Source organism: Triturus cristatus, chromosome 10 (genome assembly GCF_964204655.1).
Source record: "Triturus cristatus chromosome 10, aTriCri1.1, whole genome shotgun sequence".
NCBI classification, from domain to species: domain Eukaryota; kingdom Metazoa; phylum Chordata; class Amphibia; order Caudata; family Salamandridae; genus Triturus; species Triturus cristatus.
In genome coordinates, this window is record NC_140593.1 from 447,668,608 (window position 1) to 447,689,413 (window position 20,806).

Consider the following 20,806-nt stretch of genomic DNA (forward strand, 5'->3'; position numbering starts at 1 on the left):
AATCTTCATTAAAAACACTGTTGCTTTATACATGTTTAGGGAAGACTTATTTTAAACAAAATTATTACCCAAACATATCTTCAAAGAATCGAAACTTTTCTGACTTTTCTAAATTCTCCAATAAGAATTCAAAGCAAACTTACATATCCAACTAGACTGAGGTAGACTTTCTCAAGTAGGTGTTTCAAGAAGATCAGAGTATACAGTGTACCTATTGAACAAGTTAAGTACCTTCAGTAATGCCTTATCTGGTAAAGACTATCTAGCTGCAGATTCCTTATCCTAGAATAATCCTCAAACGTCAGACTGGATATGGACACTTTTTGTGGGAAGTTCCGCTGCGAGCTGGTAGGTGGCGTCTTTCAGCTCCGCGTGGCGTCATCCACACCGAACGTGACGTGTGCAGTGCCTATATAGGCACCACTCTAGCAAGTAGACGTCAGTTTATTTTCACGACTTACCACGCCAGAAGAACGGAGCCACGAAGAACACTGGCTACTGGTGCGTCAAGGAAGGGAAACTGAACTGCATTGGGTATCTGTTCGCTGAGCAGGGAGAATGAGCACATTGGTGAGGCATCTGTGGCTAGAGTCTCTACCAGATAAGGCATTACGAAAGTTAAGTAATTTGTTCATCTGATAAAGACTTCGAGCCGCAGACTCCTTATCTTAGAATAGATACCCAAGCAATACCTTACAGGACGTTGGGCTGCAACACATAGGCTGTTCTCTTTACTTTACTCTATATAAGCAGCCATTAAAACCATTTGTGAAACATAAAACAATAATCAAAACTACAGTTCCTATGAACTATTGGGGAAAAAGTCCACCCAATCCACAGACAGAAATGCCCCTAAAGATCCTCAGCGGACACGAAAGGGAGTGTCCACCTTTGGTAGGGAGGATGCACTAGTCTGAAGAAGCACCTTGTTGGGGTAGACGTTAAGGTACAGAGGCTGAGATGACAAAGCCTCTAGCTCACTGACCCTCAGGGCAGATGTTATTGTCACTAAATATACAGTTTTTAAAGTAAGGAAAGTTGTGTAACGGCTAGAAAGTAGCGTGCATGAGAAAAGGTTGGACTAAATTGAGGTCCCAGTGAGGCATAATGAAGGGTGAAGGTGGGAATATCTGTTGGAGAGCTTTCAAAAACGTATGTACGATAGGGAGCTTGAATAGGGATAGCTGATCTGGCAACCACAAAAATGCTGAGATGGCAGAAAAAAAGCCTTTTAAGATGTCCAAATAAGAGTCCTGCTGGGCTATGAAAGAATAAAGAAAAGAACCTGGTAACGGGGAGACCAGGCCAGTGTCGGGGGGGTTGAGACCACTGGTACATGCCAGGTTCTCATACCAGTTGTGCGTGGGCTCATCTAACTCTTATCCAAAGGGTCCACAGACACCCTCCCATTTGTCTCCTAATCCAGTCATATCACACGAATAAGGCACTGGCTTCATCATGACGAGTCTGCCACCAATCAGTGATGGAGCCTGGGTTGGATGATGCCTCTCCGGCTTCGTGTTGAAGTCGGGAATTGCGCAGTTGTGGGGCGTCGGCGCCACTCAGGGCGTCGGCACTTGAGCCAGTGCTAGGAAAGGTTGAGGTGGCTCGAACGGTGCCACTCCAGATCCATCCATGGATCCAAAGGGCCCGACTGGCAGCGGTGGCAAACCCGCTGGCGAAAGACTAGTGGGGGCCTCTCCCGAGACGCCCCAAAGGCGCTCCAGTGGAAACGGGATGCCCACCCAGTTAGGGGATGCCCAAATATGAGGAGTAAATCACATAACTGGGTGGGGGGGGGGGTCACTCAGACTCCCAGAAACTTTGGAAGGAGAGGAGATAGACCAGGTGCAGGCTCCACCACAGAGCTAAGCATTGAGTGCAGATGCTCCCTCAGCTCATCGGATGACTTCGACGGATGGGGCGAAGTCGAAGCTCTCTCCAACAACTTGCGTCATTGGACTTCACCAGTGACCTTGACAGACGAAGAGCGATTGGAGTGGGTCCGCAACCGATCCCAGGACATTACTCCCGACCGAGATCATGAGTATTGCGGTGTCGCACGTCAAGGAGCTAGAGGGACCCCTTCCATCAAGGCCTTGGGTGCAAGGAGCGCCATTCGTCCCAGGTCTTGGTGTTGTGGTCAAACTTCAAACACCAGAGGCACACCAAATGTGGGCCCGTCACCGACCTCCATCGGTGGCAGGCGCCACATGACTTGGAGCCAGCTTTCCTAGTGAACTTCCTCGATGCACCAGGAGACAAGTCTCAAAAAAATCAACAAAAAGTTTAAGAAAAGTCAGTCAAAAAAAGACTGGGGGCAGCTCTTTCCGGATCTGTGCTGACTGATGAGGAAAGTAAAGAACTGTAAACAGAGCGCTGGGGTGGCGCCTATATAGGCACCGCACATATCACTTCTGACGCGGACAATGCCACATGGAGCCGAACGACGCCACCTACCGGCGTGCAGGAGGCACTGCTCACAAAGCTTCCGGATTCAGTCTGGCATCTTGGATTATTAGAAGGTAAGGGGATCTGCGACTAGACGTCTCTATCAGATTGAGCCTGCAGTCCTACATCACAACAGTTTGGGGAACGGACAGTTGGTGGGAGGTTTTAGGATGTTTTAGGACAGGATGGGTAAATCTGCTATTGATATTCAAGAAATGGCAAAGGGATGACTACTGAAAAACTCTACCATCACAAACAATATTGATGTAATGAGTTGGAGATAAGAATGCATTGCGAGCCATCATTAAGTTGTACCACATCCATGAACTCAAAGGCCACAGTATTTATTATGAACTTAGGTGTGGTCATGACAAATGTAGGTTTATTTCATTCAGACAGTTACACCACAAATTAGCAATATTAACACTTACAAGTGAGTGTGGCCTATGTTCCTATAGATGAAGCTTTTATGCGAATCACAATAACCTAGCCAGAGAATTGCCAAAAAACGTATTATAAATACTGTTTACAAAAAAAGCCCTCTGATGTTGAAAAAAGATAATCTACACCCATAGGGACAATATTTTTGAAAACCATATACAGGACACAAAACATTGATGTCAGAACATATACTGTATATAATATTCTGACATACAACCTCAACACAGTCCAATTTATCAAGTCATTCAAAAAGTTATAAAAGAATGATACCAAATGTCTTCAGTTATGTCAGACTTTAAGAAACACAAGTAACAGCTGCTGAATAATGTCCTACAATTAACTTAATGTTGTGCAACAAATGAAAAATATATATTAAAAATATTTGCAATTCTGGCCTAAAAGGTGTAAATTGGAACACCTACCTTGTGCTCTTAGTTTGACAAGTTCTTCATTGAGAGAATCCACCGACTCTTCCAGCTGCCGTTTCTTCTGCTCCACATTTTGCAGATATTCTGTCAGGGACTTGATCTTTGCTTCATGCTTTTGGGTAAGGGAAGATAAAAGTTGCAGTTTTTTTTTCTTCTCAACAGCCATATATTAAAAAGAAATTCAAACTATGCAAACTATGCAAAAGATGAATAACCACAGCTGCCTGGTGCTTATTTTTCTTTTGGGGAGGGGCTTGGCCACAAAATAATAGGCAATGTTTGAAACTCCTGAGGGATGATGGTGTAGAGGATTTGATTCAATTCCCCAGCAGGCTTAACCTTCCAAAATCATGCCCAGAATTTTCAAACACTGGAACAGTCAAGGAATTTACATGACCTATTTCACGGTAGAGAGAAAGTGATGCAGTGTCATGACTAGGCTGGTCATTGTGATGAATCTAGGTTTCATTTTGCACCCACACGTGCTGTAGAGTGTTCGAAAAGAGGTGCCCTCTCTCACTAGTATTTTAAAATCTTTTTGGAGTCAGTGGCTAAGACACTCTCTACTCTTCAGGGCATCCCTCTTTTTGTTTTCAACAAAAAAGGCCAAAGATCGATCTTCATGCTGATAATTTAATTATAGACAAATCAGTAATTTTCCAAAATACTGTGTTCACCCTACAGTAATTTTGGAGAACTGTCAAGCCATATGGCCTACAGCCTTCACTTCTACTATAATTCAATAAACTAACCATACCCCTCCTTAGAAATCAAACCTTCCTTCTGAGTAATAATTCCTGCAATACCAATACTTTTCCAACCTATTTTCCCACCCCACTACCATAAAACACAACTTCTCGATCTGTTAACCTCTCATTGCTATCTCTCAACATCTATCCTCCTTCTCTACCCCATTTATCCATCCCTCTTTTTTACACTTGGATTAACTCACTCTGATAGTTACATCTAACTCATATAAACTTAATACATCACTTAAAAATGGAAGAAATTCTTCAGTCTCATTAGCGCACAAGACTAACCCAATAACCAACAAATATAGAAAATAACTAACCACTAGATTAACCATCAACTATGGGCTACAGAGTATCGTTCTACTCGCCATAAAGTGATTCACACCTTGTCAGGGGTAGAAAGCGCTATATAGATGCAATTACATTAAAATACAATAATCAAGAAAAAGATTATATCTTGGGGTAGGCCTCCAGTGATCCCTGATACAAGGAGTAAAATAAAAAATTCCTTAAGTTATTTAGGCATAATAGTCCTGAACAACTATGAACTGTTGTTTGAAGAGAAGTGCAATACAACATGAAAGAAGAAACAACTGAGCACCTGGATCTCTCGTCCTCTGCCTATCACTGACGGGATAATGTACCAAACATGCCTTTTGTCAAATTAAATGTAACTCCTTAATATCCTTTTTGTTCATGTTCAATAGTGATTAATAAGACAGTTGATGCTTTAATGTTGGCTTAGAAGGAGGGTAGGTTGCCATGAAAGAAACAAGAGGACAAATAATATTGAATGATTGGGCTGTCTTTGCCAGATTTTATTTGAAACCACTGGGCTGCCCAATATGGAGCAACCAACAACTAGAACTCTACTTTTAGGCTAACTGAAAGGACCATTGTTTATGAAAACTCATTATAACTTTTGCATTAATGTTATGAGACCAGTTATTCCACAGTAAATTCAAGAATTTGTGCAGAAATGCTAATTTCATTATCTACCACTGTCTGAGGAAATGCAGAATTATCATATAGCGTGGGCTTGCATCGCTAAGAGATTTTGGGCTGGGTTCAGCTAGGTGTCTCGACTTCTGGTAACTGTCAGCCATATTGTATCTAAATATGAAAAAAGAGTCCCCTTAATGGAACAAACATTCAGCTGACTAGATTGTGCTGCTAATTATGAATCAATTTATCAACAGAGGGGTTGTAAGAAAGTGGGTTTCTGTTGCATTAACCCCCCCTTTTTTGCCTGATAGCTGATGCACTTTTCCTTGTTGTGCCCTGGGCTCCTGCCAATCAGGTGCCCAGGGCCTGTGTTCCTTCCCTAAAAACTGCCTAACAGCCAAAACCCAATTTGGCAAACCCTGGCCACATGTCAGCCCCTGGTAAATGGTACCCTAGGTACCCAGGGCCTTGTGACCAGGGAAGGCCTCTAAGGGCTGCAGCACTCATTGTGACACCCTTAGAGGCCCTGTACCCTACCACACACACACTGCCCTTGCAGGCTGAGTGTCTGGGTACAAGACAAAACAAACAGTCGACATGGCACACATCTGTGTGTGCCATGCACACCACCTACACTGCCCCGACATACATCAGCCACCCCTCTAGCTGGGTGCCCCATGCCAGTGGTGTGGGCACTGGAGCATGAGCCCTGTGCCCCTACAGTACCCAGGTCCATTCCTGGGCACTGTAAGTGCAGTGCTGCCATTTAAGAGTACATGGTGCTGAGAGCTCGTCAAACACGAACTCCACAGCACCATAATGGCAACACTGAAGACTGAGAAGTTTGGTATCAAACTTCTCAGCACATTAAACCCGCACTGATGCCAGTGTGGGAATTAATGTACCAAGCACCCCAGAGGGCATCTTAGAGATGCCCCCTGAAACCTAACCTACAATCCAAGTCTGGTCTGTGAGGCTGCCTAGGCTGCCACACAGCAGACATGTTGCTGGAACCCTGGGTAGGAGAGCCCCTGCTCTCCTGGGCCTACAACAATGCACATCCTGGGCGAGGTGCTAAATCTCCTCCCCCAGGATGGGCAGGGGGAAGCTTCAAAGGCATGCCGCCTCTGTGAGCTTCCCCAGGCATCAGCCCGGAACTGCGAACCCTTCACACTCTGCAACCGCCAAGCCTGGCCTGTGCCGGAGTTAACAAAGACCACGAGGACGACCCCACATCGACTGTGACCCCGAGTCAGCCTCAGAACCAGGTGCCCCCCCCCCCCCCCCAACCGCGATCAACACAGGGTAAGATTTCCTGACACCAAAAGGCACCTCGCACCCGGCGCCCCGCCGCCCCCTGTGCCCAACTCCGGGGTACCTACCTATCCTCCAACTACCCAACTTACCTCTCGAAGTGGTGGTGGCACCTGAAGAATCTTCGTCCCCGAGCTTGCAGTCTTTTTCTAAACCGGAGCTTTCCCATTGAAATCAATTGAGCGCCCGAAGGCTCAAAAGCACCCTGCACCCAGCCGCCCGAGTGGCCCTGGCAGTGTAACCTCTACACCTATCTACTTCCCCATTTGCCCTGAGCAAGTGACCAGGAGCCCAGCTCCCACTGCCGTGTGGCCTGCTACTCAGCAGCCACCAACCAAGGCCCCCCTGCCTCCCATATGATAACATTGGGCCTAACTCTCTCTGCGCCCGGCTGCCCCTGTGCCGCTGAGGGTATAACAACTGTACCTACCTGACCCTGGGAGACCCCTGAGTCTATGCCCAGAACCTGAACTCTGCCAGTCGAGTACTTACCTTAAAGCCGATAACTCAATTTTCTCCATAGGGTAACATTGACTGGTTTTTCCTGAAATTTCTTCTAAGTGGGGACTTTTCAAAAATTAAAATATTCACCAAAAATCAGCCGAGTAACGAAAACGAAAATACTCACCTGCTATTAGGTGAGCTCCCAGTGCTGGATCTTGGTGCCCAGCACTGACTCTGAAAAATATTCACAACCGTACTTACCAGTATCCCAATTTTTCTTCCATAGGAAACCATTGACTGTTTTGCTTTGAAATTTCTTCTAAGTGTCGATTTCTGCAAACTTTAAATATTTTTTAAAAATCGAGTAAATTGTGAAAACGTAATTACTTACCTGTTTTGGATAAAGGTCCCAGTACTGAGTCTAGGCACCCAGTATTGGATTACAACTGTAACGAGAACATACTATACCTGCAACTTGAATTTTCTTCCATAGGGAATCATTGACTGTTTTCTATTAAATATTTTCTGTCAACTTTTAAAATAGCAAAATATTGTCTAAAAATCATAACAGTAACTAAGTCGACTTTTATCACTTGTTTCTAAGTACTGACCCAGGAGAGAATCTAGGATTCAGTCCTGGAATCCCAAAAGTAATCCTAAAAGTAATCTATTGTAAATAACTTGAAACTTCAATTGAACTCAATGCATTATTGTTGTCGTACTTTAAAATTTGGGACCGCGTAGGAGGCAGGGCCCTACCCCTGTCTATCCCGGTATTAGCGAACCGCGAATGGTCAATGCGGTATGCACAAGTGCTTTGTGTAACGTTTTAGCTATGAATGCACTATGTATACGTTATTATACATTGACTCCGTGGGTTCCATCTTGGAGCGGTGGCCATCTTATAGTTGCCCTCACATAGGCTACACTTTACTTTGACTTCTCTCTGACCTGTGCAAACTGACTCCACTGCCCGAGGTCAGCCCTGTCCGGCCGGTTCCTTTTACTGCGGCCAAATGGGATTAGCATCAGGGCAGGGAGGCATCATAAATTCCTTCTTCCCACACGAACCCTGACTAATCTCTTTCACACCTGACTCTTCCTGCTTTATGGCTTGTTTTACAAACAGGAGGTGCCCGTGTTTATTGGGGCCTGCTGATATCTGATGAGGGATCTGAGCCTTGCTGGGTAAATAATTGCGGGCTGGTTGAACTGAAATGTGGGATTGTAATCATGACTCTGCTTGTTCTTTGAAGTAAAATATGTGAATGACCAACTGCAAGAGAAGGGCGGTATTGCCCAGAGCGTAATATTCTCCATAAAAGAGAAGACTGGTTTTTGTTCTGGAGACTGCCTCATTCAGTTGCTAAGGCTTCTGTGCGACGTAGTCTCACTCATTTGAGTTTAATAAAGATGTCTTTTCATATTTCAGCTTCTTTGCCAAGTTCTTTGTTATATTACCATGAGAGTGGAATTTTATAATACTACGCCAACATGGAAAACGAAGTCATAGGGTGCTACCCCTGGCACCGCTGGGGTCCTAAAATCCACGGTAATTCAGTTGGCGCCCGACAGCGCGGCATCAATACAAGTGACTATCTGGAGGAGCGATCTTGTCAGAGGACAGACATCTACTGGGAAGAACAGGACAGAAATCCACTAAGCAGGTACTACTCTGAGCACCAAGGTTCTGGGGGATTCTTTGTCTCTGCAGACCAGTATATGTCTGATCTTTCTGACTTTGACTCTCCAAAAGATGTCACTCCCGATTAGAACCCTTTTTGGCGTGAGTATTATAAAAGACGTTTGGTTATGTAGAACTTGACAGTTAGAATTTGGATAACCTTTTGATTAGTAAAAATAAGAATTAAGTATAAGTGCTTTTGTTCTTTGTCTTTGATTTGGTTATCGCAATTACCAAAGCCGAGGGGTTGGTTTCTTGGTTTGTTGATTTGGTCATTGCAATTACCATACCCAAGGGTCTCGCATATTTGCCAGTGTATTGCTAGAGATAAACCCTTGAAGTTTTGAAGCTAGATTAGTGAGCTATAAGATGCCTGATCTTAGCAAATTTGGAAATGTAGCTTTTGGTTTGTATAGGTTTGGATATGCGAATTGCAATTTGTGTAGGCAGGTAATGAGGAGATATTTCTCCATTTGGTTTAGTCCAGTATCTTTGGCATGCCTGTTTGTAAGCTCACATGGAAAAATGTGTTGCTCTTTGTTTTGAAAGGTACCATAGTGTGGGAAATATCTAAATAGGTTAGATTTAAAAACATATTTCTTCCTTGGTGATTTTGTATCCCCAGGGAATTAAAATATGACATAATACAAAACAAGGATCCTTCGTTCTGCGCAGTTTCATGAATAAAGATATGCAGAACGATTTTGTGTGGTGTTCTGCTAGGCAAAGCTAGTGAATTGAGCGCACTCACTACTTCTTGGAAATACATCTGTCTGTTGGTCTGTTTATGCAGCCTTTTGGAATACTATTGAGAAGTGTTTCTTGTAAATATGACTTACAACTAGTATTTGCAAATGGTTTGGTTCAAGTATAGTCTGTGAGCTGTTCTTTCTTTCTGTCATGCGTATTGATTTGCAAGTCAACTGTGTGTTTAAATGTCTATGTGGTTTTCTCATTAGTGCAACTTCCGTAAGTATATTGCGACGGCGCTATTTATGAAAAATGGCTAAAGCACGCTGTATTGTCCGTTTGACCCCCCTTTCCGTTTATGTCTGAAATGAGCTCAATATGTGTTTGTGGGTCTTCTGATGTTTTCAGTCTGTTAAGCAAAATGTTGGTTAATTAATGTTAAGTAGAAACTTAGGAAAAATCCAGAAATGAACAATGTGATGTGCTAAAATAGCTATGTGTTGCTATTTAATTTATAGAATGAGCAGTTGTGCACATATACAAAACTGCCGTTAAATGCTTCAAGGATAAAATTAGAACCACATTCAATAGATATAAATAAGGCCCCAAAAACGAAATTATCTATTTTTACAAAAGTAAATAAATTTACAGCATTTTCCTTAGATGCATTGTATTAGATGTTCACAGGCAAACTTTTCAGCTGCAGTATATTTGATAGGAATGTTCATTCAGCCAGCACTTTCCCAGTTAAACACGGGTGGAATTTTGCATAACCGTCCTTTTAAATGAAAGTGGCGCAAAAATGTGACGCGTTTCAAATTGGGCTTATGCGCTTAGGCTTGTGAGTTAAATGTGTCCAAAATGATAGGCAAGGGATGCAGCTTGTTTTTTATACATGGAATTATCACAAAAACGAATAATTGGGATTTTTTTTTAAAGAAAATTATTAATCATGGAAAAATTATTTTAAAAAAAACAAGTGCTTTTCAAAATCGTTTTTTGATATTTATAAAGCTTAATACTCATACTATGGCCTCCTAGCATCAAAATTTGATTTGAGTTGTGTTGCATCACTAAAATGGCAAGCATTCGTGTGTACAATTTTCCCTTGGCGCAGGCGCAAACAAGCTCATTTTTATAAAGTATAAGTTATTATTTCCAATGCCTGACTCATGGGTTATGTAATGGACATTCTGGTAATGCATATTATGCAAAAAAATTGTAGGATATTTATTTTTTAATGCCAAAAAAATCAAAGTCGAATTAGGGTAAAAACACTGTTTAAACTGCATTTTCTTTCATTCAGAGTACTTTTTAAAGTGTCTCAGGCTTCAATAAATGCATATATTTAGGTTTGATATATATTCACAGGTTGTGCCTTCTTATGATTCGATGAGTCAATGTGCCAGTACACAGGCTTGTTTTAATATCAGGGTTGAAGGTTCTAACTTTAGCTGTGTCTGTTAGGCTGGGCACGATACTACGGTTATAAGAACTAGGTAATATGTAGAAAGGAGAAGAACGATTGGGAAAATAGAATGCCTTGGAGGGAAGAGAGATGATGAAAGGGAGTAATAAAGACATGAAGAGTAGCGTGAGGAAGGTTGTATTGACGAAGGGGATCAAAAGGAATGTGGTAACGGTTTGAGTAAGTAGGAGGGGAAAGATGAGATTGCAGGTTCTAGCAGTAGGGGTGAAAATATTGTAATTACCTAACGGGAGGCACTAAGTTTCATATGCTAATATGAAAGCGACGAACCGAGCTTGAATAAAGGAATCTAGGGGACGACAGCGTTTAGTAAAGTTAACAAAACAATTAAATGTAAAGAACAGCTGAGTATGATAAGAGAAACTGTTATGAGAGGTTCGGATGGCCCAGCAGGAGCATTAGAAACCTGGGAAATTGCCTTAAATTCCCTGCAGGTTGATTAGACAGTCTTATGAAATAGTGAAACAACGGAGTGAATGATGATGGAAAAGCAAGTGACTAAATGATGAAAAAAAATATCAAAACTCATTGCAAATGCAATTCACAGTGCCAGTGGACTAGGGCAGAAAGCGGTCCCAATTGCTGGAGTTCAGTCTAACTTTAGCTGGGCCTACTGAGACGTTGATTTATTTAAGGTTAATGAAATGTGTACCATTGCATAGGATTGCAACGAGCATTTATTCTAAAAACTGGTATGCGTGTCATTAAGTTTTGTGAATTATTCACAGTAAATGTAGTTTAATAATCTGGGAATAGAGATAATTTTTTTTTTAGCGCCTAAGAAGGAAAAGTTTTTAAGGCTGCATGCCTAAGTGAGAACGTATCGCAAATTAAGACTTCTTTTTCACAGTGGAAATTTTAGGTGCCAAATTAATATGGAGTGTCAGTGTAACGATTTTTATTTTTAGAAAGGTAAAACTAAAGTGGCTGGATGTTGCAAGGACTGACAAGAGGGTAACAGTTAAGTAATGGAAATTTATTTTTGTGTATTTGGATCTATCATGAATTGTTCTTGCTGGTCCTGTATGTTAGAAGAGAGACAGTAAAGTTATATTTGACAGCAGATTTCCATTGCCTGGTGATCTACTGTCAAAAAGGAGGGTAAGGATTTTAAACCTGACAAATTAAACAGGCCCGTATATTGGGTTTTGGGCTGCAGGTTTACAGTGCATAAAAGTACATGACATGGTGTTGTGTGTCACCGCTTATTTACATATGCTATTGTTTTGTCTATGCTTTTTGTGCTTGATATACAGCAAGTATATCTGATGGCTTGACGTTTTGTGCGTTTTTATTATTTTTTGCATGTTTTCGTTGTTTTTGTTGCTGCTTTTGATACTATTACAAGTTTACCTGTGTTGTGAGGGGATAGTCATGACGATGCCCATCGCTACGCAACAGTTGGTTGAACTTGTTCTGGTTACCAAATTCCACAGCTAATGATATTTCATGCTGTGAACATGAGAGACAACACTTCACCAGTGCATGTCTAAATTGGCTATAATGGTATTACAGAAAACTAAAAGAGATCTACAGGATCAAAGTGTGTCACCTGCAGTTAGTCACTTACTGCCCTTTCCCTTAATGGAACAGGCAGCCTTACATTTATGTATCCTTGATTGGACCTAAGGATGAAATTATAGATCTGTGACTCAAGGTGGCCTAATTTCTATATTACATTAGTTAATGATGTTTTGCTTCCTAAGTAGCCTATGGCTTTTGTTCCTTAAAAGAAAACTAGGTTTTCATTTTTCCCTGAAGAAGGAACTGGAACATTACCTAAGATTACCGTATATGGTGTAGTCACCAGCGGTAGAGTTAAAATGTATGTAACTTTGGCCTTTTGTGTATCACCCGTACTCTTGGTGTAGTGTCACATGCCTGACTATCACCCAAGTAAATTCTTGTCCTTCCTATAGATTTTTATTTTTTATTGCTTTTGTTGCTTCTTCCCTGACCGATGTCGCATCATGCTTAGTTATTGGGGATTTTAGTTGTGTCCTAGTTCCAATTCCCTTTTCCATATTCCTTTCACCAGTCAGCCCATTTATTATTGTAGGTGTATTGTTCAGGTACACACTTCCAGACTGCAGTGATGCACCAGGAACCTCCATATTATGTATAATCCCCTCTTGTATGACCAGACTGGTTTTCAAGAATTGTCCCTAGGCCTGCTTCAATGTTTTCCAGCCTGACTGTCAAGTATATTATATTATAGTAAGACAAGTTTTCCATCCCGATAGGAGATAACTTACGTTTACCTTTTTTGAACATGACGAATTTTCAATGTCTATTTTTTAATGTGGTTTTTACCCTTTTGTTCCTGCTGCTTTAATTTTTGGTGGGATCAGATGTGTTCTAATCATGCAAATATCAGGACCCTCTAGTTCTTGTCTTTTGTTTGCATATTTGACTATTAGCCTGTGTATTGCATATTGCACCTGATGTGAAAGTTTTCTACATGCCCATGATAATCTGTACCATGTGATTTCTCTATTGAGATGTTCTAGATAAGGAATTTAGGAACACCTAGATGTAATCATTGGAAAAAAAAAAATGTGTTTGCCCCGTTAGACAATGCCACCATATGTGAAGACATCCATGTAGATATTTTTTTACAAAGGGACGGTGCACCCAAGGAAAAGTCTTTTCAAATATCCCAATTGTTGTTCTTTTATTCTTATTCAAATCTCAGAAAAATCAGACTCAGCCAACGCGTTTCGTTCTTTACGAACTTCGTCAGGGCTGTGAAAGAATACAAATAAAAACATACATATGTATAAAACACATCTTATACAACATGAAACACAACAAACTACATTACTAATAATACATATAAAATTGACATTACTATATGTTTCCATACAAATAATGGAGAAACAACGGAGAACATACAAAATAAATTTCACATATAGATACATTGCACACAATTTTTTAAAATTAAGGACATATTAGTCAGATATACATACGAAACAAGAGTTAAAACTTCCACAAAAAACACATATATATCCTGCCTAAGTATGTATATTGTCCAATGTTCTAGATAGAAAATTCCATTTAATATTTATATGTCTAGGAACCTAATCTGTAGGTGAGCTTATAGGTTTGTGATGAAGAAATGGGTCTTTATGGGTACTAAATAGCAGTAATTTATATGACTACCACCCTAATAAAGGAAAGTTCTGTTGTTTATATGCCAATTCTTACCATAGATTTTTTAAGAAACGAACTCCACGAACTTCAAAAGTGGTCGGCTTCCAAATGGTATATTCGTTCATACAAAATGGTATGTAACCTAGTAAGAATGAATTTTTTAAATTATTACAGCCTCTTGTGGGCATGGAGGATCGAAATCAGATAGAAAAGCGCGAGTAACAAAGGCTTTTCGTAGGAAAGCAAAAGATACCTTACCTCTCCAAGTAGCTGAAAGGTGTATGTACAAGTACGATCATGTGTGCGTCACCGGATAATTCAAATAACGGTCGGACTCTTAGTTCAGTCCATAGGTATCATAAATAAGATTAGAACAACCCTGTTGTTGTATATTTAGGCCCAATGTGTAGGCTCCACATTTCTAAAAGAAACAACACGAAACGGAAAGTATCATGGATATCCATTCGTAATTCCATATTGTATCACAAACACCCATTCCTAATCACATCTCCTAATATTAATGTTCTAACCCTATATAGATGGATGCGACAACCTATATCTCCCATTATATATTTTTTATCCATAGCCTAAAATCCGATATTATCATATAACACATATGCTTATTAGACACCGCAAAGATCGAAAGCAGGTTTCTAATACTCTTCACACAGCGGTAGTGTACAACAAAAGCTAAGCCGTAAGTATTCCTATTTTTCATTGAACTTCTTCATAAAATTCCTACGTAATTATACTTGCAGTGACAGAGCCGTCACGTAATTTCCGCCATAAAAAAACAAAAGACAAACAAACTGTCTTCGTAGACCGATATTCAGCGGTTCTTTGTCGCCTAAAATCATTTATAATATAAGTATTATATTGAGGCGATGCCCACGATAATATTACAAGCAACACCAAAATCAACGATTTGACGTGGAAACATCACTTTAAATTTCTATCCAAAGCCCCAAAGGTATCACACCAGTTTATCACTTTCTAGATACACTGCACGATTCCCGTCTTACCTTTGAAACGGGCGCTTCCTCTGGTTACCGGCGAAACCAAGCCCCATAGGTCGAGCGTCTTAAATAGACCCAACCCTCATATCCCGTAACGGAACCCGGAAGTATTTAAATGGCTATTACGATACTCGAACAGAATTTCCAACCTATGGGCGCCATATTGGAATGGTGTACGAGTGGGATGATCCTAAAGGAATTTAGGAGAACCAAAAGTGTGCAATGTCTAATCCAAACTAAACGCAAGGTCCGTTCGTATATATTATTTACAGAAGTAAGATTCTATCGGCAGAAGTATGCAACCGTATCGGTATATTTGAAAAAACATTAAAATAAAAAAGGAATCCCCGAACAAATAGGCGACATATAGAAATTACATAACGGTTCGTGAAACCAGTAGGAATATTAGTACGTTGGTAATAACCAAGTGAGCATGGCGTGCAAATCAAGGCTAAATACGAAGGCCATCTTTCATTTTATAAAAAAAAGGTGTATGAGCTAGAATCAATTTAAGCAAAATGACGTTAACGCCTCTCATAAATACACGATCTTTGCAAAAGAAAACACCATGTAACAGTCGATGGTGTCTATGTGATTGAATACCCAGTACAGTTCTGTTTTAAATTACACAGTCAAATTTATAAAAAGTAATTGTATATTCAATACGATAGTTGTCCATTATGTATTCGAATTCAAGAGGGATAGGGGGTGTCACCTGTCCAATTGGACAAATAATATCTAGAAACATTACTACCATGCCCAGCCGGGCTCGGTATGTTGAATTTTATGTTTCGATATAGTTTAAAACAGTGGAAAAACACCAATCAAAAGGAAAGGGAAAAGACCAAACAGACAGAATGAGGCCAAGTGTCAGCCAAAAGATATAAAAGACCGTGAGAAATGTAAGGGCACATGGTCATTCATTCAAAGTCTCCTTTGGAAAGGCCTTATGAACAGAATAGGCGAGTTGAAATACCCAATGGGCTTGTAATATGATGACCACTAGTAAGTATTTAGAAATTGTTCAGATTTAAAGTAAGGAAAATAAGAAAAATACAAGTAAAGAGAGCAGACTAGTCTAATGGTACCAGCGGGTGTGGGGGAACTCATATTGACCAACATATATTGCAATGTGGTATCAGAACACGTAAATCATATGGATCACAATGCCCTAATAATATAGGGCATTGCCGGCAAAGGTGTTAAACAATCTAAGGGTAAGCAGGAAGACCAGATAACATTTGAGAGGACCTAGTATATTGAATGTTGTAACCCCCAAGTATCTTCACCTATAGGAAATAGTGCATTTCCCCATCCGTGTTATGCCCCAGGCTGGTTGCTCTCAAGCGGCAGATCCATTTGGATTCTTTTTGTCTCAGCAACAGATCCCTGTTGCCGCCTCTCTTGGGTTTCGGAACATGTTCTATGGCGTGAAACCAAAAATTCATATCCTCAGGATGTTCCCTGGCATAATGGTTGGTAATCGGGTATCTGATGTCATTCGTTTTTATTGCCCTTCTGTGTTCCTGAATCCTGAGTTTTAAGCTCCGGATAGTACTCCCGACATAGATTATACCGCATCTACATCCCAAAACATACACCACATAGGTTGTGTTACAGTTTATGAAGTTCTCAATCACAAACTGTCTCGAGCTGTTGTAGCAAAAAACAGAAGTTTTGTTCTTGCCCAACGGGCAGACATTGCACATTCCGCAGGTGAAGAATCCTTTAGGCTTGTCTGGTAACCAAGTTTGAGTTCTTTGGGGAGTGGTTATATAGCTAGGACAAAGTGTTCTTTTTAAAGAGGTACCCTTTCTATATGTAATAGATGGTTTGTTATTAATCACATCTCTTAAGCCAGGAACTCCCATCAAAAGGTGCCAATGTTTTCTGAAGATGTTAAAAATAGTGTTACTATGGGAGGTGTACTGAGTTATAAACCTGGCTTTGGTGTTGATAACAGGCCTTTTTTGTTTATCCTGTAGTGTCATGTTCCTACTCATCTTATTGACCCTAAGTTCAGCTTTATCCAAAGTAGTCTGATCGTATCCCCTTTTAAGGAATCTATTCTTAGTGTCACTGATATGTGTATGGAACATGTCTTCCTCGCTGCAATTCCGTCTAACCCTTACCATTTCGCCGAAGGGAATGTTTTTCTTTACAGAGTGGGGATGTGCACTGGTCGCGTGTAACACAGCGTTACACGCAGTCTCATTCCTGTACAAAGTACTGTGTATTTGTCCCTGTTTAATATAGAATTGAATATCTAGGAAATTGATGTGTTCTTTATGATACATCATAGTAAATTTGACATTGTACATGTTGGTATTCAGAAAAGATACATATTGATCAAGTTGGTCGATAGACCCAGACCAGAGGCAGATCACGTCATCGATATACCTCCCCCAGTACACGATGTAGTTGGTCCAGGGGGAGGCATCTCTGTTCCAAGCATGCTCCCTCTCGAACCAACCCATAAATAGGCAAGCGTAAGAGGGAGCAAACCTGGAACCCATTGCAGTACCGTGTATCTGCTGGAACCATTCACCATCAAAAAGGAAAAAAATATTATCCAGGATGATGTTAATCATTGCGACAATCATCTCATTGTAGTCATAGAAGCTTGCATCTTCTCTATCCAGGAAGGATTGAACTGCTTTAATACCAAAGGTCTTATTAATACAGGTATAAAGACTCTCTACATCTAGAGTTACAAACATCAGGTCCTCAGACCAGTCAAAATCTTTGAATTTCATTAAGATATCTTTGCTGTCCCTTACATATGAAGGTAGATTAGGGACATATTTCTGGAGCTTCAGGTCAACAAATTCTGACATTTTCTCCGTCGGTGAACCCACCCCGGAGATGATTGGTCTACCTGGAGGAAATTTCCCACCCTTATGCACCTTTGGCAAAACATAAATGCAAGGAAAATTAGGGCAATTCACCCACATGAATCGGCACTCCTCTTCACTGAGAAGGCCAGATTCCCTCCATTCCAATAGTTTAGCATTAATCTTCATTGTACTATGGGGAATGGGATTTTCATTGATCTTTCAATAGTGTGCCTCATTGCTAAGTTGTCTGGATACCTCCTGCATGTAGTCTTCACGATTCATTACAACGATGTTCCCGCCTTTGTCGGCTTCCCTTATAACAATACTTGTATCCTTGTTCAACCTCATCAGGGCTGATCTCTCTGCCACTGTGATATTGTTGACTAACTTGGGAGTAAATCTTTGAGGAGTTTCGATGTTATAGAGCTCCTCTGTGACCTTATCATGGAAATCATCGATGTTGCGATGATAGGAGTGTGAGGGTATGAATTTCGATTTAGGGCGTAATCCACTATCAATGCTCGCACTGTGATTGATGTCAAGATCTTCAAGGACCGTGGTGATATTTACCTCGTCGTCTGGGTTCAGGGAAAGGAGACAGTGTATGTCACGAACTTCTCGTATGGTATGTGTACCACTACTTTGAATACCCTTATCACAGTACTATCCGGAGCTTAAAACTCAGGATTCAGGAACACAGAAGGGCAATAAAAACTAATGACATCAGATACCCGATTACCAACCATTATGCCAGGGAACATCCTGAGGATATGAATTTTTGGTTTCACGCCATAGAACATGTTCCGAAACCCAAGAGAGGCGGCAACAGGGATCTGTTGCTGAGACAAAAAGAATCCAAATGGATCTGCCGCTTGAGAGCAACCAGCCTGGGGCATAACACGGATGGGGAAATGCACTATTTCCTATAGGTGAAGATACTTGGGGGTTACAACATTCAATATACTAGGTCCTCTCAAATGTTATCTGGTCTTCCTGCTTACCCTTAGATTGTTTAACACCTTTGCCGGCAATGCCCTATATTATTAGGGCATTGTGATCCATATGATTTACGTGTTCGGATACGACATTGCAATATATGTTGGTCAATATGAGTTCCCCCACACCCGCTGGTACCATTAGACTAGTCTGCTCTCTTTACTTGTATTTTTCTTATTTTCCTTACTTTAAATCTGAACAATTTCTAAATACTTACTAGTGGTCATCATATTACAAGCCCATTGGGTATTTCAACTCGCCTATTCTGTTCATAAGGCCTTTCCAAAGGAGACTTTGAATGAATGACCATGTGCCCTTACATTTCTCACGGTCTTTTATATCTTTTGGCTGACACTTGGCCTCATTCTGTCTGTTTTGTCTTTTCCCTTTCCTTTTGATTGGTGTTTTTCCACTGTTTTAAACTATATCGAAACATAAAATTCAACATACCGAGCCCGGCTGGGCATGGTAGTAATGTTTCTAGATATTATTTGTCCAATTGGACAGGTGACACCCCCTATCCCTCTTGAATTCGAATACATAATGGACAACTATCGTATTGAATATACAATTACTTTTTATAAATTTGACTGTGTAATTTAAAACAGAACTGTACTGGGTATTCAATCACATAGACACCATCGACTGTTACATGGTGTTTTCTTTTGCAAAGATCGTGCATTTGTTATGAGAGGCGTTAACGTCATTTTGCTTAAATTGATTCTAGCTCATACACCTTTTTTTTATAAAATGAAAGATGGCCTTCGTATTTAGCCTTGATTTGCACGCCATGCTCACTTGGTTATTACCAACGTACTAATATTCCTACTGGTTCCACGAACCGTTATGTAATTTCTATATGTCGCCTATTTGTTCGGGGATTCCTTTTTTATTTTAATGTTTTTTCAAATATACCGATACGGTTGCATACTTCTGCCGATAGAATCTTACTTCTGTAAATAATATATACGAACGGACCTTGCGTTTAGTTTGGATTAGACATTGCACACTTTTGGTTCTCCTAAATTCCTTTAGGATCATCCCACTCGTACACCATTCCAATATGGCGCCCATAGGTTGGAAATTCTGTTCGAGTATCGTAATAGCCATTTAAATACTTCCGGGTTCCGTTACGGGATATGAGGGTTGGGTCTATTTAAGACGCTCGACCTATGGGGCTTGGTTTCGCCGGTAACCAGAGGAAGCGCCCGTTTCAAAGGTAAGACGGGAATCGTGCAGTGTATCTAGCAAGTGATAAACTGGTGTGATACCTTTGGGGCTTTGGATAGAAATTTAAAGTGATGTTTCCACGTCAAATGGTTGATTTTGGTATTGCTTGTAATATTATCGTGGGCATCGCCTCAATATAATACTTATATTATAAATGATTTTAGGCGACAAAGAACCGCTGAATATCGGTCTACGAAGACAGTTTGTTTGTCTTTTGTTTTTTTATGGCGGAAATTACGTGACGGCTCTGTCACTGCAAGTATAATTACGTAGGAATTTTATGAAGAAGTTCAATGAAAAATAGGAATACTTACGGCTTATAATTTGTTGTACACTACCGCTGTGTGAAGAGTATTAGAAACCTGGTTTCGATCTTTGCGGTGTCTAATAAGCATATGTGTTATATGATAATATCGGATTTTAGGCTATGGATAAAAAATATATAATGGGAGATATAGGTTGTCGCATCCATCTATATAGGGTTAGAACATTAATATTAGGAGATGTGATTAGGAATGGGTGTTTGTGATACAATATGGAATTACGAATGGATATCCATGATAGTTTCCGTTTTGTGTTGTTTCTTTTAGAAATGTGGAGCCTACACATTGGGCCTAAATATACAACAACAGGGTTGTTCTAATCTTATTTATGATACCTATGGACTGAACTAAGAGTCCGACCGTTATTTGAATTATCCGGTGACGCACATATGATCGTACTTGTACATACACCTTTCAGCTACTTGGAGAGGTAAGGTATCTTTCGCTTTCCTACGAAAAGCCTTTGTTACTCGCGCTTTTCTATCTGATTTCGATCCTCCATGCCCACAAGAGGCTGTAATAATTTTAAAAATTCATTCTTACTAGGTTACATACCATTTTGTATGAACGAATATACCATTTGGAAGCCGACCACTTTTGAAGTTCGTGGAGT

The 20,806-nt window shown here is 40.6% G+C and overlaps 1 protein-coding gene across 2 annotated transcripts in view; it reads right to left on the reverse strand.

Annotated features, from left to right (window-relative positions):
- KIF5B (kinesin family member 5B) overlaps positions 1-20,806 on the reverse strand; it is a 721,610-nt gene that overhangs the window by 247,739 nt on the left and 453,065 nt on the right. For both annotated transcript variants that reach the window (XM_085631849.1, XM_085631850.1), the window contains exon 17: positions 3,315-3,432. In XM_085631849.1, coding sequence (XP_085487975.1) covers positions 3,315-3,432 — 118 coding nt within the window. The remainder of the gene's footprint in view (positions 1-3,314; positions 3,433-20,806) is intronic.